The sequence below is a fragment of the Pseudochaenichthys georgianus genome, chromosome 10 (genome assembly GCF_902827115.2).
Source record: "Pseudochaenichthys georgianus chromosome 10, fPseGeo1.2, whole genome shotgun sequence".
Lineage (NCBI taxonomy): Eukaryota > Metazoa > Chordata > Actinopteri > Perciformes > Channichthyidae > Pseudochaenichthys > Pseudochaenichthys georgianus.
The window spans coordinates 25,662,495-25,682,022 of record NC_047512.1 but is presented as its reverse complement, the minus strand read 5'-3'; the positions used below and the strand labels follow the sequence as shown (position 1 = coordinate 25,682,022).

Here is a 19,528-nt window from a genome sequence, read left to right as displayed (position 1 = left end):
ACAGCCTTCACCAGCTACCTGCCCTTCACTGGCTGAGCCGAGGCGAGTGCCAGATGCAGCGTAACCGGGAGCGGGTGCGGGAACGCAGCCTTCACCAGCTACCTGCTTAAACCAAAACACAAGGCAGTTAGCGTCTACCAGGAGCGGGGGCGAGAACACTGCCTTCACTGGTTAATTTACAGACGAATGCCTGATGCAGCGTAACCGGGAGCGGGTGCGGGAACACAGCCTTCACCAGCTACCTGCTAAACAGAAAACACAAGGCAGTTTAGCGTCTACCAGGAGCGGGGGCGAGAACACTGCCTTCACTGGTTAATTTACAGACAAATGCCAGATGCAGCGTAACCGGGAGCGGGTGCGGGAACACAGCCTTCACCAGCTACCTGCTTAACAGAAAACACCAGGCAGTTTAGCGTCTACCAGGAGCGGGGGCGAGAACACTGCCTTCACTGGTTAATTTACAGACGAATGCCAGACGCAGCGTAACCGGGAGCGGGTGCGGGAGCACAGCCTTCACCAGCTACCTGCTTAACGGAAAAAACCAGGCCGTTTAGCGCCTACCAGGAGCGGGGGCGCAAACACTGCCTTCACTGGTTAAACTGAAGACGAACGCCAGATGCAGCGTAACCGGGAGCGGGTGTGGGAACACAGACTCCACCAGCTACTTGTTTAACAGGATAAACACGGCAACTTTAGCGTTAAATCAAAGGCGAATGCCAGCTGTAGCTAAAGAAAAAAGAACGGCACGGGAAACTCCGGTGCTCAACCCGGCGTCAGCCGAGTGGCTGCAGCCGCTACTGCTAACTAGCCAGTACAGCTCAATGCCAATGAAGTTTAGCTCAATGCTAATGAAGTTTAGCTCAATGCTAATGAAGTTTAGCTCAATGCTAATGAGGTTTAGCTCAATGCTAATGACGTTTGGCTCAGCGCCGCGGCCAAAACAGTACAAAAGCACAGCAATACTCCTGGGAGAGGGAGCGAAAACACCTCCGTCACCAAAAGACTCAGCAAACAGACAGAAATCAGGACAACTAGGCTGGGAGAGGGAGTAGAAACACTGCCGTCGCCAACCAAGCCGACACCAACCTGTCCGAACGAAGTCTCTGCGCAGCCAGCCGCAGCTCCTGGAGGACGGGTAATCCCGCGGCCCCGACTGGATGAGTCGCGAAGCTACACGCAGCCAGCTGTTTGCAGAGAATCCTTAACAAATGTTCCGAACGAACGAACGAACGAACGCTGTAGGCTACAAAAAATGTAGCCAAGGTACTCTCGCGCAGCGAGAAGATGAAAAGGAACAGATCCTCTGTCGACACCGGCTGATGTAGCCGGTGTCACGTGGGTCACAGGTGACTTTGTTGTTATTGGTACTCGAGCTGCGCATGCGCGCGATGGACATATCCAGTGCTAAAGCACCGCCTCTGGCGGTCAGTAGGGACGAAATAGAACCAGGGTTTTATAGATTCTGAAAACAGCTGCCTCGACGGACAAAAGCAACGCTAATAAGGGCGGTGAAAGTGAATCAAAATAATGAAGCTGCTGGCCCTAAAACCACAAGGTGCTAATTCTTTGTGGGTTTTTTCACTCTGATCTATTCTACACCTTTGAAAGTAACACAATTTATCCATTGTTTATGGGGAAAATTATTAGAACAGCTTTAAAAGAATAATGGATACAATTTCCCACAATGCAACTCAGTAGCATCTTTTGTTAGATCCTCGTTGCATCGTTAGCGCCCTTGTCTTCATACTCCACTCACCCAGTTGTTGTTATACATAAATCAAGAACACCAGAACTGTTCAATAGTGGAGTGTGGATTTGATATTTGTCAGTGTGTACATTAAATATGCTTAGTGAGTATGTGACTAAAAAAGGAATAAACAAGAGAGCTAGCAGCGTAGGCGTTTGGTTATATCATGTTCAGGCGTTCCCACGGTGACTGCGAGGCTCACCTGTTCCAGTATGGTGTTGATCCTGTCCACCTCGCAGTCAATCACAAAGCGCTTCTCCTGCCTCCTGTCCATCTCCTCAATGATGCGCTTGAACTCTGATGCGTCGGTTGTGCCGCTAACGGAGCGAGCGGTCACCTGCCAGTTGTTAGCTACTGCTGCCTCCATGATGGCCTGCAGAATAGAGAAACCTGGAGAGAGAGAAGGAGAGACCCAGAGAATTAGACCTGCACACAGTAACCATGTTATGCAATAACTGAGAGGCCGCTAATTTATTCAAGATAGGTTTTAGCTTGAATCCAAAGGTTAAAGGCCATCTCATTACAGTCTAAAATAGCATTCCAAAGTCTGCAAGAGCCCTGAAATATTGTCTAGAGTCTAGACTCTGTGTGCAAATGTGGAAGCGGTTGTACATTTTCATTTGCATGTTGAGAGAAGGCAATATAATAATGAAGTGAAAGGACACGAATCTCCATATTATTAAAAGATCAGCGGGTGATGTTATTGCACTTGGCATCAATTAAATTATGGCACTTAGCTCAGCCACATGTTAACTTTGACAGTGTGGTGAAACACACCGCGGCCCGTGTCTCCTTGAACGTCTGTGCCAACTCATTTAAAGATAAAGACAATGAAAGATTCATCCAGGCCAGCGCTAGAAAGAGATCATTATTGTAGCAGGAGAATGGAGAATAAGCCCTGCTAATGATTCATTTACACGTGAAATATTTTCATTTAACAGGACGCTCAGAAACACCATGGTCAAATCACATCGCACAAAATGAATTATGCAGCCCTATTTCTGGTGGGATAGATTGCACGTAGCACAGGCTGAAATAAGAATGGCTTAACTCTTCACCAATGTTCAACTGGCGAGAATGAACATGAAGGTTATTAATGAAAATAAAGCACACTGCTGGCATTTCATTTAGCCACGGACAATGCAGTTGCAAATAAGCTTCTTTTCAATCTCTCTTTCTTCATTGTCCGTTGTGTGGTTAACAGATAGCGTAAAGGGACATAAAACTTGCAGCAACAGCAGATTCTGTCACACATTCAGACATATACAGATCCTATATAACGAGTAATATTAGGTGATTGGGTATTATGCAAATTCTCAACAAAAAAACAGTCCTTACAGCTTTGTTCAGTCATATATTTCTAGCCATTTCTCGCACAACCTTATCTCTATGAACCGGCTGCAGTCTGCCAACAAAGCCGGCATAGAGACCAAAGACACGACAACAGCTAGAAAAGCACTTTATGACTCTTAATTTCTCTGCTTTGGCAATTCCCTTTCCTTTCCATTCCGTCTGAAAGGTCAAGCAGCCTTTTTTTCTTGACTCGTAAATACACTGAGACCGCTGCGCTGTGTGAGCCTCGCTTCTGTCGTGAGGCCACATCTCCAGCAGATGATCTTTAGGCCAGCAGCACGGCGAGCAGCGGACACCGATGCACAGTGTGTAATCTGTCCAAAGGAGCAGGGGCACGCTGCCTGGAGACATCAGCCTGCCAGACCTCAAGGTTATCATCCCTATCCTCAGTTATCAGGTCACATCTCCGTGGAGTTCCGCCTATAGTTCATGAATGTAACTTGCAGCACAACAAATATAGTCCCTTTGAGGCTTCTGGGTCATGGAGGTGGTTTAAAGTGGACTTAAAGTGGACCTATCATGCTATATTTGAATAATATATTGTAGGGCCATACCTATATAAAACATGTCTGTCAAGTTTTTTTTTCAAAATACCAAACAGATCATGCATTTTAGCCATGCCTCATTTCGCTCTATTTGCTCTATTCCAGCCCTGTTTTTGCAAGGGCTGATTCTGTGACGTAGCTTTAATGCAAATGAGCTGCAGCTGACCACGCCCCCCTGCAGGAGAGGGAGATCAGCTGCTGGGCTCTCAGAAGAGGGGGAGGAAAAGAAAGGCTCCGTCCTCCGTGTTTTATTCTTATATGATTATATAGAGTCATTATTCATTTGTTTTAAAGCTCAATAAATAACAAAGAAGACCTTTGGCCGGCATTTTTCTAAGTTTGTCCAGAAGATTTAAACTTTAACGGACATGTTGACCGGCGGGAAAAAAATCGAACTGAAACTCTGCCGCACGGTCCCCTTGTCCCTTGGAAGAGGCGGAGAGGTGGGTGTTTTTCATCTGCTGGTGGCAAACCGGAGAGAATTACAGCAGGAGCAAACGCTTGCCTCGGGGAGGGAGAAAAAGAGCCAGAGCGTCAACAGCGGAGAATAAACAGAAGGGCAACCATGGCAACCATGCACGGGAAGTCTTCTTTGCTGCTTTTGTGGCAGACTACAGCGCCACTTACAGGCCTGGCATATGTACTACAGCGTCTCCAGCGCTTTCGAGCGGTCTCGTGTCAACGGACACGTTTCTGGTGCCTGTTGCGTGTGGACGGAAGACTTTTTTGATAACGATTGCGTTGCCCATGTAGGCGGAGCGTCCCCGCCCACTATTCCGGGCTGACGTCAGCTCGGATGGAATCTGTATCCGCTCGTTGTAGCCCCGTTTTTAAAAGATTTGGGTACGGAGGAAAAGAGAGAGGGTTTTATTTTCTGACGCTGCGTGAGTTCCCCGATGCACCGGGGTCACATATTTATGTATAAAAGACATCACAAAGTGCATTTTGCATGAGAGGTCCCCTTTAAAGTAGCAACACTTGAACATGGAATATGAAACACCCGAGCACTATAAGAATAAGCTAGTGTGCTGTGAAGGCCTCAAATGTACTTTTTCTTATTTTACCTGGACACAATTCCCTCAGAAAAATGAAAGAAGTCTTGGAGGGAATAGAAAACATCTGAAGCTTTTCTGAAGTATCATCATTTTTACATGAGCTCAGCAGCGGCAGTCGCTCATGTAGCATACCTCCTCACATCGCCCCTACCTAAAGCAAAAGTTACAGAACAAAGGTTTGAATAACATGGATGCATTATTCATTTTCCTCAATCAAATGATCAGAACCTCACAAACCACAAGCCAGCTGGATAGCATGGCAGTCTTCCCAGCAATAAAAGCTTCTCACATTAAGAGATGTCATGCCGATTAACTGGGTCAAAATGGTCTCTGTTGGGTTGGAAACTGCACAGAATGCAGATGGTAAAGGTAAAAATGCCAATGAACAATTTAACAAACGGTAATCACATGCCATGTGTGCGACATGCCATGCATATAGGTTCAAATGATAGGATGAGTATTTGTTTAAGGGCTTCAAGTATCAGTGTAATTGGTTGCTCCTATGCTGCTTGAAAGACGCAATAAAGTGTCTCAGAAGATTTTAAACACTTAATTCGAGCTTCATACGTGTATCCGTAGTGTTCTGTCTTTATCAAATCTGTGCATTTTCCAATTTTCTTTTCCGAGATCTGAGGTGCAAAAAGAACATGCATTTGCTAACTCTATATGTGACTGAAGGAAACAATGTTCTGTCAATTAGATTAGAATCGCAGAGGGCTTTTATTTTGAAGTTGCTGATTTGTGCATATCTCCTCCTGCCTCCAGCAAACCCTGAAGTGTGTTGGAACAATTGGATTCATTTAAGATTCACAGGAGATTCCATGCCTGCCTGTTTTACATTTGTATGGAAATTAAGAGATGGAATCTTCTGGTGGTAAATAGTCTGTCCAGAAATTGATTACTTTTTCTGCAGTTTCTTTCCACTGTCAGCAGAAAAGTTTATGTTTATTGTGATTTAGACTTCAAAATCGAAAAGGGAACAAAATCGAAAAGGGAACAAAATCCTTTGAGCGCAACTTAATCTGACAGCAGCAACGAGACTGACAGCTCGTTTTTCATCTCCCCAGCAAGTAGAAAATAGGAAATAATTGTGTTAGTCCACGCTTGTCTGCATACATTTACTACTGCCAGTCAACCTTCTTGGATCAGAGTCCATTTCAGCTCCAGCCAATCAATGGAAGCTGCTCCAGCACTGCATACTCCTCATAAATGCTTGATATTTATTTCCAACATGGAGGAAAGCTATAAATCCCTTTCACCTAGTCGTCTTCATGAGCTCTACAGTTGTGTTGCATCTAAAAATGTAATACAGTCAACTACATAAATTATGGAAGACAACAACAAGATTTCCTTATCACCAGCTATAAATCCCCGCTGTGCAGATGATGCAGCAGCATGCGGCCGATTCGGCTGATCATGCTCCTCAGAGCCAATCATGCCATCTAGACAGTAAGAGTTTTAACATGCTTGAATAATAGCTGTCGTCAAACGCATTATGTAAAAACATTCTGACATTTGTAGTCTAGTAAAATGTGTAAACTAATATTTGTTCACATTTGGTGCGCATACCTCAGTTCCTGATTTGCATGCTTTATGTGTTTGTATACATTCCTACACCTCACTTTTGTCACAGTATCTGACGGTTATTGAGTAACTACTGTGTGACATATTTTTAAATGTATATATTAAACAAAAATGGAATTATTATTTTATAGCTGCTTTAAGAGTATGCCTTGCAATTTACTACACTTTCCCTTCGTATATAAGAGATGCTATATAGCACAGTACATGGATAAAACAGATCATTGTGTGTCAACGGAGACTATTAATCGATTAGTCAACCAAAAGTTAAATAAATAATTAATGTCATATAGTTACTGACTTAAGTATTATTTGGGGCAAGTTTGAATGCACATTTTTCAGTGTTTTCTGACATTTTATGGACCAAACAATTAATTGATAAATTGAGCAGCAAATTCATAGAAAAAGAAATTGGGTTGGATAATATTTATTAAGTAACTTAACACTAAATACGTGTTTGAGTCATTAAGACGCCAGCATAAATGTATTTTATTATAATGTAATTGACCTTTATCCCAGTCTATTATATGCAAATGTAAAATTATTAGCATTTTCCAGAGTAAAAAGAAGCAATTGTCTGTAGTAGTGTTGCACGGTGTACCGATACTTGAAAGGTACCGCGATACCCTGCCGTTAAAAACGGTACGATTCCTCCGTTTCATTAGTATCGGTACTTTAAGAATGACGGGGAAAAGTACTCCCGTGAAAAAGCGCCGTTTTAATAAGAGCCGTGTGTGTTCAGCGCTCTGCTTCCACTCCTTGCACTGCAGCCGTGCCTGCAGTCCCGCTCCTCTCAAGCACGCTCTAAGTCCCTCCCCTCTCTCGTGCACGCGGCCACGCGCTAGCTGCCAGAGCATGTGAGAAAACGAAAAGCATGGCTGCAAGTGGGAGTGCAACTGCCGCTGCGCCTCGGCTTGTTGACAAAAAAGACACCAGAAGTCTGTGAACGGGCCGTTCAGGTGTTCAGGACAGAGCATGATGTGCACTGAAACGTTTTTCTGTCGCAATATTATCGTTGAGCAAACTTAACTAGCAATCTGCTAACGTTAGCTTTAGCCTTCGTTTTCTATTAGTTTTTTTCATAGGCTATAAACGGAGGTGGTATAAGTATATATCTTGTACTTGAGTAAAAATAGAAGTACCCAGGTCTTGTACTTGAGTTAAAGTAGAAGTACCAGAATGTAGGAACAATCCTGCAATCAAAATGTTCCTCAAATAAAAGTACAAAAGTATTATCATCAAAATATAGTAAAAGTAGCGACAGTAAGTACTCAGGTCTTGTCCTAGAAGCACCAGAGTGAACTGTAGGAATACTCTGTTACAGTAAAAGTACTGCATTCAAAATGTTCCTCAAGTAAAAGTATTAAAGTAGCGACAGTAAAAGTAGTCATTGTGCAGATTGGTCCATTTCAGAATAATATATATGATATGTTTTATAATGATTGATCATGAAAGTGTTCTCAAAGCTGGTAAAGGTGCAGCTAGTTTGAATGACTTTGTAGACTGCAGGGTAGCTGGTGGATTTACTCCAGGTGGAACTAAAGTCTGATTCAACACTTGATTATATTTCACATCATTCCTCCACATCCGTGAAGTAACTAAAGGGATTAATACATGTAGTGGAGGAGAAGTACACCATGTACCTCTGAACTGTAGTGGATTAGAAGTACAAAGTAGCAAAAGAAACATTGAAATACTTAAATAAAGTACAAGTATCTCAAAATTGTACCCAAGTAGTACTTGAGTTTATGAACTTAGTTACTTTACACCAGTGGCTATAAAGATAGAAAGAGTAAGCCTTGCACAGAGGCATGAAAATACATTTTCAAAATGCTCAACAGTACTGCCAAAATGTTAAACTCACTGCTACACAATTAAAATAAATGCTTTTATATATATTTATATTAGATGTGACTCTTTGGCATTTCTGTTAGTAACACTGCTGCTTTAGTTGTTCTGACTGCTAAAATCATCTGTTATTCCTAATTTTAAAGCCGATATTCCGTGGGGCTCGGATCCTTGTCACCTTTTTCATACCTGATGAGTTTGTATCCCTGATTATATTTAAGACTGTTTCCCTTTTTTTAAGAAAAGTATCGAAAAAGAATCGGAATCGCAATTCTTGACTTGGTATCGGTATCGAAACCAAAATGTTGGTATCGTGACAACACTAGTCTGTAGACCAAAAACTGTTCTGTCAGGAATGAATAGCGTTGAGTTGTATTGCATACTCCTGCTGTGCAAGGCCACATCTCCACCAACAGACTTTATTTGATGCATGAGAGCAATGCTGCAGTTTATAGTCTGGTGGCGTTATATTGCACACGAAATAAAAAAATACAGACAAAATCAATCAGTGTTTTTATTGGCTGATATGTCAGATGCAGGTCAAAGTTGAACAGAGGTAATCTCTGACGTGTAAGTCTGCCTGAGCTGAGTGAAGCCTGCATGGAAACACATGCTTGAATATGTTTTGGCTGCAAGTAGGCAAACGTGTACATTTGGAGATCTTTGTTTTGCACTTTTTTTGTTTGCTTTGCAGCCTTTTACTGCTTCTGTGCGAAGAGATGTCAAAGTGTATCTTCCCTAATGCATTCTGTAATTCCTGCTTCAGTCTTACAAGACTCACTGAATTGAATAGCAGGCAGAGTTAGTATTCGCAGGGAGGAAGAGTAGAGAGTGGGAGTGTCCGTGATTGTGGGTTAACAGCAGAGCAGGACCATAGGGATGAATGTCCGGTTCCGAGTGATTTTCCTTTTTTAATATATAGTGTTCCAAGTCAAAACAGGGCATTAAATGTCCCTTTAATCTCAAACACACACACTTGAAACAACTCTGCCGTTGGTGGAGCAGTGTACAAATGGCTGCGATGGGTGAAAACTCAATTATTTCTGCGTTTTCCTTTGAATCTATATCGGAACGTTGCAGAGTCTGCTACCAAATCCCGACGGAGCCTAATGACGCCCTGTGTGCTTATAAATCAGAGCTGTTGCGAATGAGATGTTGTGGCAGTGTAGCATTCAGCGGCTGAGTGAAAGCTGCGGTCCTCTTCTTCGCCTGTGAACCGGATCGTAACAGGATGAGTTTTGAAGCGTCACCCGTGGCGGCTCAGCGGTAATTGAATTGAGTTGCATCTAATCTCATTGCCCAGCTCCTTTGGTTCCATGCCTCTCATTAGGGTACGGTGCAGAGTGTCACAGGCCTCCGTCTCTCTCTCACTCTCTCTCCCTCTCTCACAACAACCTCTCATATCTCGCAGCTGATCCGGGCTAACTAGGCAAATCAGAGAAACCATATTGCACAGACATTTCTCTAAGCATCCAGCTCGGCATTAACCACAGTCGACTCTCAGCTTCAGAGCTATGACTATACCGCTCGCTGGAGCTACACTGCATCATCTCTGGTATTACACTAATCCACATCAATCCCAAATCTAATCTCTTGATCTAATCAAATAATGAAATGTAAGTAAATAAGTCAGCATCAACTACACTATATTACACAATAAAAATAGGAACCAAAAGCAGCTGACTCTAGCAGCCAAGTAATAAATGAGGGGCTGGTCTGAACTCATTTCAGAAGGATCAAGATCTAAAGCACACGCATGAAAAAGAGGCGAGGGCCGTTGAGCCAACAGTACATGTGTCCGCTCTCCTCTAACTGGCCAGGCCTCTGAGAGTCTCAAACGCCCTGCTGAGCACCGTCCAGGGTCTCACATGGCATCAGGAACATCTGAATTCAAACCACAAAGATAATGGATATAATCTGTTTTAAAAGGGTCTGTTCTCCAAAGTACAAAAAAAGAATGATATATTGTTTTTTGCACATTCTTTATCAAGATTAAGTTACGTTTATATGCGCATATACTAATAACTTGTGTCCAGAAAAACATGTTTATACTGTATATGAATCCTTAATGGTGTGCTTGACAGAAAATAGATACTAGTTGCAAGATAGAAACAAAGCTGTCACAGCAATATTGCATAACATGGATTAGGAGATTAGACCCTGAGATGTTACTTCTGGAATCTTCTGGACGGAACGTGAACATTTGAGCGTAGCCTTCAAACTTTGAATATTACAAGAAGGGTGCTCATTTAATCAATGTTTCCTTTAACCCCCTGTGCCGTAAGCACACTTGAAATGTCAACTTAAAAGTCCTCCAGCTGTCAAACTCTCACTCTTCATTAGCTACATCTCTATGTGTGTTCTACTTTTGAAATATTCCCAGAGCTAATTTCTCCCCATTGTCTTTTGAGGAAGCCACAATAAATAGTAACAGTGTTTAGGGCTTGGTGTGCATCTGCCTCTGGGCTTACTATGCTCACAGGGCTCTGAGGATCCCCCCAGTGTTTGTACTGGAGATCAACATCTTGGGATGGGATAGGGAGACAGCTTCATATTTCCTCTCATTAGTCATCTGGCACAGGCCCGCAATTTATACCAAAAAAAGGCTGTGTTTGCTGGAATTATATGACCCGTACTCTTGACTTCTCCGGCAAAGTATATACAGAGGCAAACAGGCAATCAGTGGCTGATGGGTGATGAAGATGAAGACCTCTTAGCATCTGTAGAGACATGGTAATAGTGGTGCCTTTAAGGAAAGTGTTTAACTAGTGGCAATTAAAGAAGGAAGAAAATATGGACTCGAACACAGGTCCATTCTACTTATGTGATTTAGAAGAGAAATGTTATAGCCGGAGCTACCTTCTTCGCCACTGCCCACGGGAGAAGGAAGTGTGTAGCCAAGACTTTGATGTGGTGTTTACAGTAGGCCTATAACCAAAAACAGTTTCACTGCCAACTGCTGTCCTAATCAAAAAGACAGCGCATGTCAAATCAAACAGAAGCAGCATGCTGTCTGTATCTTTAGAAGAGCATACATGCAGGAGGGAGGAGAAATCCACCCACAGACTTTTCAGAGCTTCTCCATCTCTCCCTGCCAGTCTTTGTTCCCTGGTCTCCCTCAATCTCACTCACACGGCACACTGTGACGTATCAGCACACATACACCAAAGGGCAGCCAACACACACCAGTTGCGTGTGTGAGTGTCTGTTAGAAGGGATTGATCAATTCCTGCATACATCTCTCTGGGCAGCTTTAGCTGATCAGCTGAAAGTGGGGAACATATTTACCTTTCATGCAAGAATATTATTTTACTCGTGTAGCTTGAGAATGGCATATGTTTTTTTACGTGTGGTTTATACAAACAAATTGGCCCTGTGACATAGTGTAACATCAAAGCAATCAACCTCTACAATGGCTGCAGGAAGCGAAGGCCGGACATTTTGTTATAATGAAAGACCCTCGAAGCAGTAATTCCATGGCTGCTGAAGCTAGCAGTGGGTAGGTAGTAAAGTGGCTTTATTCCAGGTTCATTCAAAAGAGGACACTGAGAGAGCATAGAGGTTTATCGTGTGCCGACGATGGCTCTCGTATCACGTCTTCTTTAAGCACAGGTGCTTGACTTGTAGTGTCTCAAAGGGTTACTGAATTACAGAGGTTGCTACGGCAGGTGGAGCTATCTATATTGGGATGTCACTTTGGCTGTGATACCAGTTTATGTGTGCAAAATAAAAAGGGATAGAAAATCCCACTGATGCATAGCTTCATCCATATTTCTTTAATATTATTTTTCTTGTGCATTTTATGGCTTCTCTGTTGTGCCCTTTCTTGTCAGCGTGTCCAAGCTGATTTATTCTCCTGACGCATGCATAATTTAGTTGTTATGAAGCCGGCGTGAAGGAGAGGGCCACTAAAGCACAAGAGGCGTGCGTGCGTGCGTGTGTGTGTGTGTGTGTGTGTGTGTGTGTGTGTGTGTGTGTGTGTGTGTGTGTGTGTGTGTGAAGTCTCAGCTGTGTGCGGCTGATGTGCCATTATAGTGGCTGTGATGAAACCACAAAGCCAAGGAAACAAACGGCAGTCTATGATAAAGACATGGACGCAGTCGGAGATGGCATTCACACTTATTATCTCACATTGTGAGCAGAGAGTATAAATCAACAATTGTGGGTGACAATATTGCACTTGACTAGACATTATTTGTGTGAAATGTGTCAGAGTGGAATACAAATGACTTGTATACAAAATGGAAAGGGAAAAAAAGCAGCTGATGGTTTTTAGTCTCAGAAGAATATTGCTCTGGCTTGTTAGACATCTGCACACTAATGGCACTGCACATGAAAACATGTCTCCACCCCTTCTGAACTGATTATGTAGAATACATGGGAATAGCCATGTCATGCTTGTCTGCATGTGTTTAATCACATTGAGTTTGGAGTGGACTATGCTTTTGATAGTGTGTCACATAGCTTGATTTATTATGTTGTTTACAACGGTAAGAGCTATGCCAAATGAGTACAATCAAATTAAAAGGACAGACTTGATTTGGTTTGCCATCAAAGGCATCCAGGAGAGCAGCGGGAGGCAATAATGATATGACTCTTTTAAAAAGGAACAAAGGCAACTGTCTCTGGATGGCCAATTAGAGGGATTGCTGAAGAATAGGGAGCAATGTTCGCTTTAGTTACAGTACAGTGTATCTGACACTGCCCGATTGCTCCCTCCCTCATATCTGTCCTTCTATCTTCCTATCTACAGTAGCTTGGCAGGAGCTCGGAAAATCGAGGCTAACAATGTGCGGTCATCCAATTCTCCCATGCACAAGCCTCTTGGCCCTGTTTGCGCATCGCTCTGCCAATTGTGTCAGGCCAGAGTTCTCTTGTCTTGCTGTTAGACAGCTGATCAACAGGGGCAGTGGAGAGTTATGAGGGTTCATTACAAAGCCAAGTGGTTTTGATTTGCTGAACCAGAATGTTATCAATCTGATAATCTTTTTTCTTTTAGCATGCTTCAAAATAATGAATGATGTAGACATGCTGTAGAGAGCCCAGTCGTCACCAATGCCAGTAGTGCAATAACGTGTTCCTTGGATGGTCCCATTCCTGAGTTGGGAAGTCATTCTTTGGTGTGTTTATGAGCTTGAAGTCATCATTTGGACACAAAATAGAAACTATAAAAAATGTGTTTGATTTTATTGCATACACATTGGTATGGTATTTTCCTAATCAGAACATTGTTTTTACAATTACTCCAACAGCACATTAAGGCAGCCAAAACGAATTCCCACCACATTGTAAATGGTTAGAATGTGTAAAATGCTCTCTGTTTTTAAATACATGTATGGATCATTTAAAAGAAAACACTCATGTTTCAGTGTAAAAGCTTGCAGTGTATTGGGAGTCCTGTCTGCCACTGCTTTAATGGAGTAGCTTTGCAGCACACATACTGAAAAGAACTGAAAACCTACCACAATAATATATTTGACTGTACAGTGGCACATCCTACTTTGCATCATTTTATTTGTTTTAATCAATTTACTTTGGTTTAAAACCCACAGAAGCATAATATGACTTCCACTCTGAGAAACCTAAGTGAGCTTGTTTGATTAAGGGTTACGGTTCCGACTGTCGTCTGAGAGACAGCCGAGTGATAATGAAGGAGCCAGAAACGTTTCTTTAGAAAGTTATTATATTTCTCTCAAGGACAGATTGGTTGTACTTCATTTATTTTTGCATCGTACGGACTGGCCTGTGTTCTGGTATAAAAAGTAACATTTCAATTCAATATTTGACATTTTTAAGACCTTTAACAATAAATGCATCTGACAAGTGAGTGGCAGTAAATTCTTTAGAAATGCCTGCATACGCTTTGGATATGGGTCATGCAGTCGGTCAGAATTAGCACATATTTACATGTTTTACAATAAGCTGTTCCATTTGTGGTTAGAAATAATGCAGCAAAATCTAATGATCAATACTCTACAGGCGTCTTAATGTCACAGTTAAGTTTGGTGAATTTACTATTGTAAGGGACAATGAAAGAAGTTCCCTGGAGATATTTTTGGACTGAATGCTTCCACTTGGCAGGTTTTTGTTCAAAGAATATTTGACTTCCTGTAGCTATAATGAGGCTATGACATTGAACACTATTTCAACTGTCAGCAGTTAAATGATAAAAGTAAATAGCTCTGTGCTTCCACTGCAGCAGCTACGTGTTGAATTGCTTCCCTCCCCCCCCAACTATATCACATTCCGAATATTGATTGGTAGAGAAAATGATGGAAAGCTACGACATGAGACCCGACATTGTTATTCATATGTCATCAACACCTTGATGTGGCATGTGAGACGGGCTAAATCCTGTGTGTCAGAACACCATCATGGATACAAAGCGACGGCAGCTCCAGGGCTTACCACAGAATATCACTTATGGCTATTCTCTTCAGATTGCTATTTGCTAAATGTCAATGGGAAATCTACGTGCTTCCTCACAGTCAGAGGACTCCATCAGTCATATTTTCATCTTCATTCACATCAGGTTTTTTTTTTGGTCTTGCTGCTCAGTTCAAGGTGAACCTGATTCTCTCAAGACAGACACAAATACAAAGTATGCAAAGAGGGAGAGGAGCCATGTAGACACTGATGGAGAAAAATAAAACAACAGCCATGACAAAAAGGACAGAAACACAATTGACCCTTTGCTAAACCCCTCCCCCATACAGCGCTTGTCCAATCACAGCTTAGAAAATGAGACTAGGCACAGCAAGCTTCTCAAGCTTAGATTTAGATATATTTTAGAGTCTCTGATGACATCATTTATTAGCATCTAAGAAACAAAAACACAAGAGGAATATTGTAAGTAATGGATTATCGGTTTTAGGGCCAATTCTATTTTCCCGGGAACAATTCCCCATCCCCCCCCCGCTTAGCATTTCCATTGCTTATGTTGTGTTTACCCCCCAAGTGGAAGCTGGTCCCGGATTGCTATCAGAGTACTATAAGATGTGTATGTATACGCTACTCTTTATTGGCTTTATATTTGCAGCATTTTAGTCTTCCTCCTAGGCTTTTCTTTTGTAAATTAAAAAGTGAATATATAGTGTTTGCAAACAGGAAGCAATGCAACTTATGAAGCCAACCTGGACTATGTTTAAAAAAATTGAATGTTTTTCCTATATGTAGCAACTGAATATGCTGTTTCTTTAGCTAAAGCTTACACTGCACTAACTTGTATTCATGAATTTATTTGTAATGTTTATCTTATTATCTTTGCTTTTTAATGATTGTTTTTAAATGCCATTTTATTCATCTCTTTCAATGTTGTAAAGCGCTTTGAATTGCCTTGTGTTGAGAGGTGATATATAAATAAACTTGCCTTGCCTTTGTCTGACTTGTTTGAAAACATCGTTCAAATTGTAAGAGGTAACTGTCATTGAAAAATACATAGTGCACACTTGCAATTTGTTTCATAATCCACCTTTTCTTGACCCCTTTACAGCGTTAAAGGTATATGACACTCAGGAAGAAGGGTCATGAGAGAAAGCTAAAAGTATATGAGGACACGGCATATAGAAGGTTGTGAGAAGCAGAGAGAGAGTGACTCATAAATCAAGTAGAGGTGAGATTGCTGAATCAGGGTTGATTGTGCCTGGGAGAGACAATAAAGCCTGTAATCATCTGTCTCTGCCGCACAGACCTGGCAATTATCTGCCCATAGCTGACCGCCACCACAGAAAGGCCAAGGTCCATCTACCCTTACCCTCCCCTTACCCTATACAGCTCCAGGTTTTTAAGGGGAACTGTGTCTGCTGATGCAAACTGAAAGGACGGAGAATGCAATATTCCCTCATGGAGAGTGGATTGGGGAAAACAGAGGATTTGGTAAAAGGAGTGCCGTGGGATCGTCAGCTTTTCCTTCCATATGTGATGTTTAGGAGCTTTTTCAAAATAACTAGTGCTGATATCTGTTTGGACCATTTGTGTCTCTCTACCCACACTATTAACACACACGCCCAAGGTAACCTCTCAATATATTACATCAGATAAAGGAAGAGTAGCCAATCATTAAGCTGGTATGACACTGCCTACGGAAGCTACATTCACTTCCACTGCACTTCCTTTATTATGACGTCTGCTTTCATGCGGATGTCTCATATCGGCACATTTACCTTAATTTCCCTCCAATACATCTGGCCCATCACTCTCCGACTGAAAGCACTACATTACAGTCTAAAAGCCTTTGTAGCCAGCCCAATATAGGAGCCAAATGAATAGTGGGGCTATAATTATTTTTTCTATTGACTAAATGAAGCCTCTTGGCAGACCTCAGCTCAAGAATACGCTTTATTTCTCTCCCAAAAAGCAGAGTTTTGTTAATAATTGCGATTCAAGTTTTAGCTTTTATCAAACACAAAAGATACAACAAATATAACATATCGCAAAAGGTGCTTGGTGTTCGTATCATGAGCAGAGGGTCATTTTTCATGTGGATACATCTGTTTATTCACTGCTTTTACAGCAAAAATAGAAGTATGTAGGAACAAGCATATTGTATTGTGACTTGCTTTGAAAATATGATTAACCTTTAACTCTACAGATTAGTGGCTTCTTTAACACACCAGGCCTCTTTTTTATACAATGCTAACAAAATAAAATAAAAAATAAAATCACCGCAGAGCAATACCACAAAGGACTGCAAGACAATGGTCTTTTATAGACTCAGAGACACCCAACCAGGTACTTATACCCCAGGGTATTTACTCATGGAAAGATAGTAGATTACCTCAAAGAGTTGGCCAAAATAATGGACAGCATTCCCCACACAGCAACGTACACCTCTCACGACATGCACAACGCCATAATAGAACTAACAGCAGTTCATCGTCTCCGTCTCTACTATTTCTCTCCGAGTGCAACGATGAGGAAGCTGCCATCCTTAACCAGTGTGCCTTGCTCGTGATTTACCAGTGTGTGTGCTGCCACGCACACAATGTTTCAAAAGTGGTTTCTATCTTGCCCTTTATTTGTGATAAGTGTGCGTCTTTGAGAGAGAGAGAGAGAGCGCATCGGAACTTCACATTGTAATCTTCCTACCTGATATTTTTATTTTGTATTCAATCAATATATTTTTCGAAAGGGAAACTGTGCGCAAACAGCAGTAGATATATATTCATTTATTTAAAACAAAAAAGGGCACTTTCTCTGGAGGAAGAAAAAGGGCAGGGGCTCAAGCCCACTTTGATGTCTATGTGGTGCAGTGGGTTGAGCGTTGGTGTTCGGATCAGGGGGTCACAGGTTCAAACCCCACTGCAGTCAGCATGTCGTTGTGTCCCTGAGACACTTCACCCCAAATTGCTCCTGTGGGGATTGCCCACAGTATTGAGTATGTAAGTCGCTTTGGATAAAAGCGTCTAACAAGTGACATGTAATGTATGCGTGCACGTGCCTGCTGATCAGGGAACCCGACGTGAAGCGCGGGGATCTTGATGAGCCCGAAGGGTAAACACCAGGCTTACTAATCTACCCGCACAATTTTTCTCTGGTGTCGGAATGTCTCGAGATGTTAGTGAATTCTTAAAAAACAAAACACCATTTCATTTCGGGTTGAAATGTGTTGTGCGTTACTGAGAATTGTAACGGGTAGTATATTACCCACATTTCATTAGTAATGCGTTACATTACTTCGTTACAGCAAAAATTAATACATTACTGTAACTCCGTTACTTTTGTAACGCGTTACACCCAACACTGCATCCTGGGTCAGTGGAGTGGAACTTGGCCTCTTCTGACTTTGGGGGTAAGTCATAAAAGAATGTTGGGAACCTCCAAAACAAATGAAAACATAAACTAATACAGACTGTAGAAGTTATCTCAAAATGTTTCTGTTTTCCTTAGAGCCAGAGTGTGAAAAACAAACACCCTTGAAGGCTATTTTCCCTTGTCACTGCTCCAGGTTTAGCCAGCAGTCAGTGTCTATATTGCCTGGGTAGCTGCACTACCTGATAAGCGGAGGTAGAGGCTCTCTGACACATCTGTCTGCTTGATGAGCCACGTGTCAAAGCCCCCCAAAGTGCTGGATGGAGTGCATCAATAAACGACTTTAATCCCCTCCTGGGGCCAATGTCCTCCAGCTAATAAGGGATCGCCTTACACCACTGGCAGTGAAGAGAGGGAAAAGTGGTTTGGCATGGGCTTCAGCACGGGGATACACAGTACGCAGGGAATTGACGGTACACAGGTAACAGCCTGTAAATCACATGCGCCTCCTGTTGGCTTAATTGCTGCATTGGATAGGTGTTTTGTTTCCTCCTCCTTTAGAAACTTTCCCTCCCTCTGTTGCCCTTTGTATTCTCTTTAAAGTATACTTCTATGTGTCATCCTCTACAGCGTTTTGTATTACTCCTTTCCCCACCTCCGCTATGGATCCAACTTTGCCCCAGACAGTCTGCCAGACAGAAGAGGAGCAGCAGAGGGACGGGGACGGATATCTGGGCAGTATGGGTAGCGCTGAAGGACGTGTGGGTTGCTAGCATCCGCAGGGAAGATCCAATGAGTGTTCTAGTCAGAGTGACCCTAATTAACCACATATTATCTGCAGGCAGAGTGGAAGATTAAGGCCCTCAGCTGTGGACCCTACAGGCCTGGAGACCCAGAGACAGAGGACTCTGCGATAAAGCACACTTCATATTCTGCCTCGGAGCAAGACAGGGAGAGGTGGGGGCGTGAGGCTGGGCTAGGAAAAAATAACCACTCAGAGAAGATAACACAATGCAAAAGACTGCTTGCTTGAAGCAGATCAGAATCTTTCTTTAATGAGCAGATAAACATAGCAATCCCAAACAGTTAAGCAGGGCTGCAAGTAACTATTATGTTCGCTATATTGATTAATCTGCTTATTAGTTTCTAAATCAATCAGTTCATCGTTTAGTCTATAAAATGATGGATAATAATAAAAAACTTCCATCCATTCCAAGACAATGTCTTTACATTTCTCAAGTTGTCAACCCAAATCCCAGATATATTCGGTTTAATATGATATAAAACCAAATTTGAGGACATTTCTGCTTTAATAAAATGGTGGATTATCAAAATAATGATCGACCGACTAATCGATTGTGTCTGCAGCTCTACTGCTATGAAGGAATAAAGAAATATGCAGACAGCCTTTTTTTTTTTTGCACCCCCACAAAAAGGCGGACATATTGTGTCTTTGTCTGTCATATCCTGAACACATCCATCCCCCCCTGCCCAGTTGCTGTGAACAGAATTGAAGTTACCGTAGGAGGAGGGGAGCCTTCCTCTAATGAGACATAATGAGCTTATGTTCTCGTTTGACATTAGAACACCCAGAAATGAACACTTGGACATGTGGACAGGTCATCACCACACGAGCGCGGCACGCTGGT

The 19,528-nt window shown here is 42.3% G+C and overlaps 1 protein-coding gene across 2 annotated transcripts in view; it reads right to left on the bottom strand.

Moving 5' to 3' along the window:
• LOC117453591 (glutamate receptor 3) overlaps positions 1–19,528 on the bottom strand; it is a 103,064-nt gene that overhangs the window by 58,535 nt on the left and 25,001 nt on the right. For both annotated transcript variants that reach the window (XM_034092454.2, XM_034092453.2), the window contains exon 4: positions 1,950–2,137. In XM_034092454.2, coding sequence (XP_033948345.1) covers positions 1,950–2,137 — 188 coding nt within the window. The remainder of the gene's footprint in view (positions 1–1,949; positions 2,138–19,528) is intronic.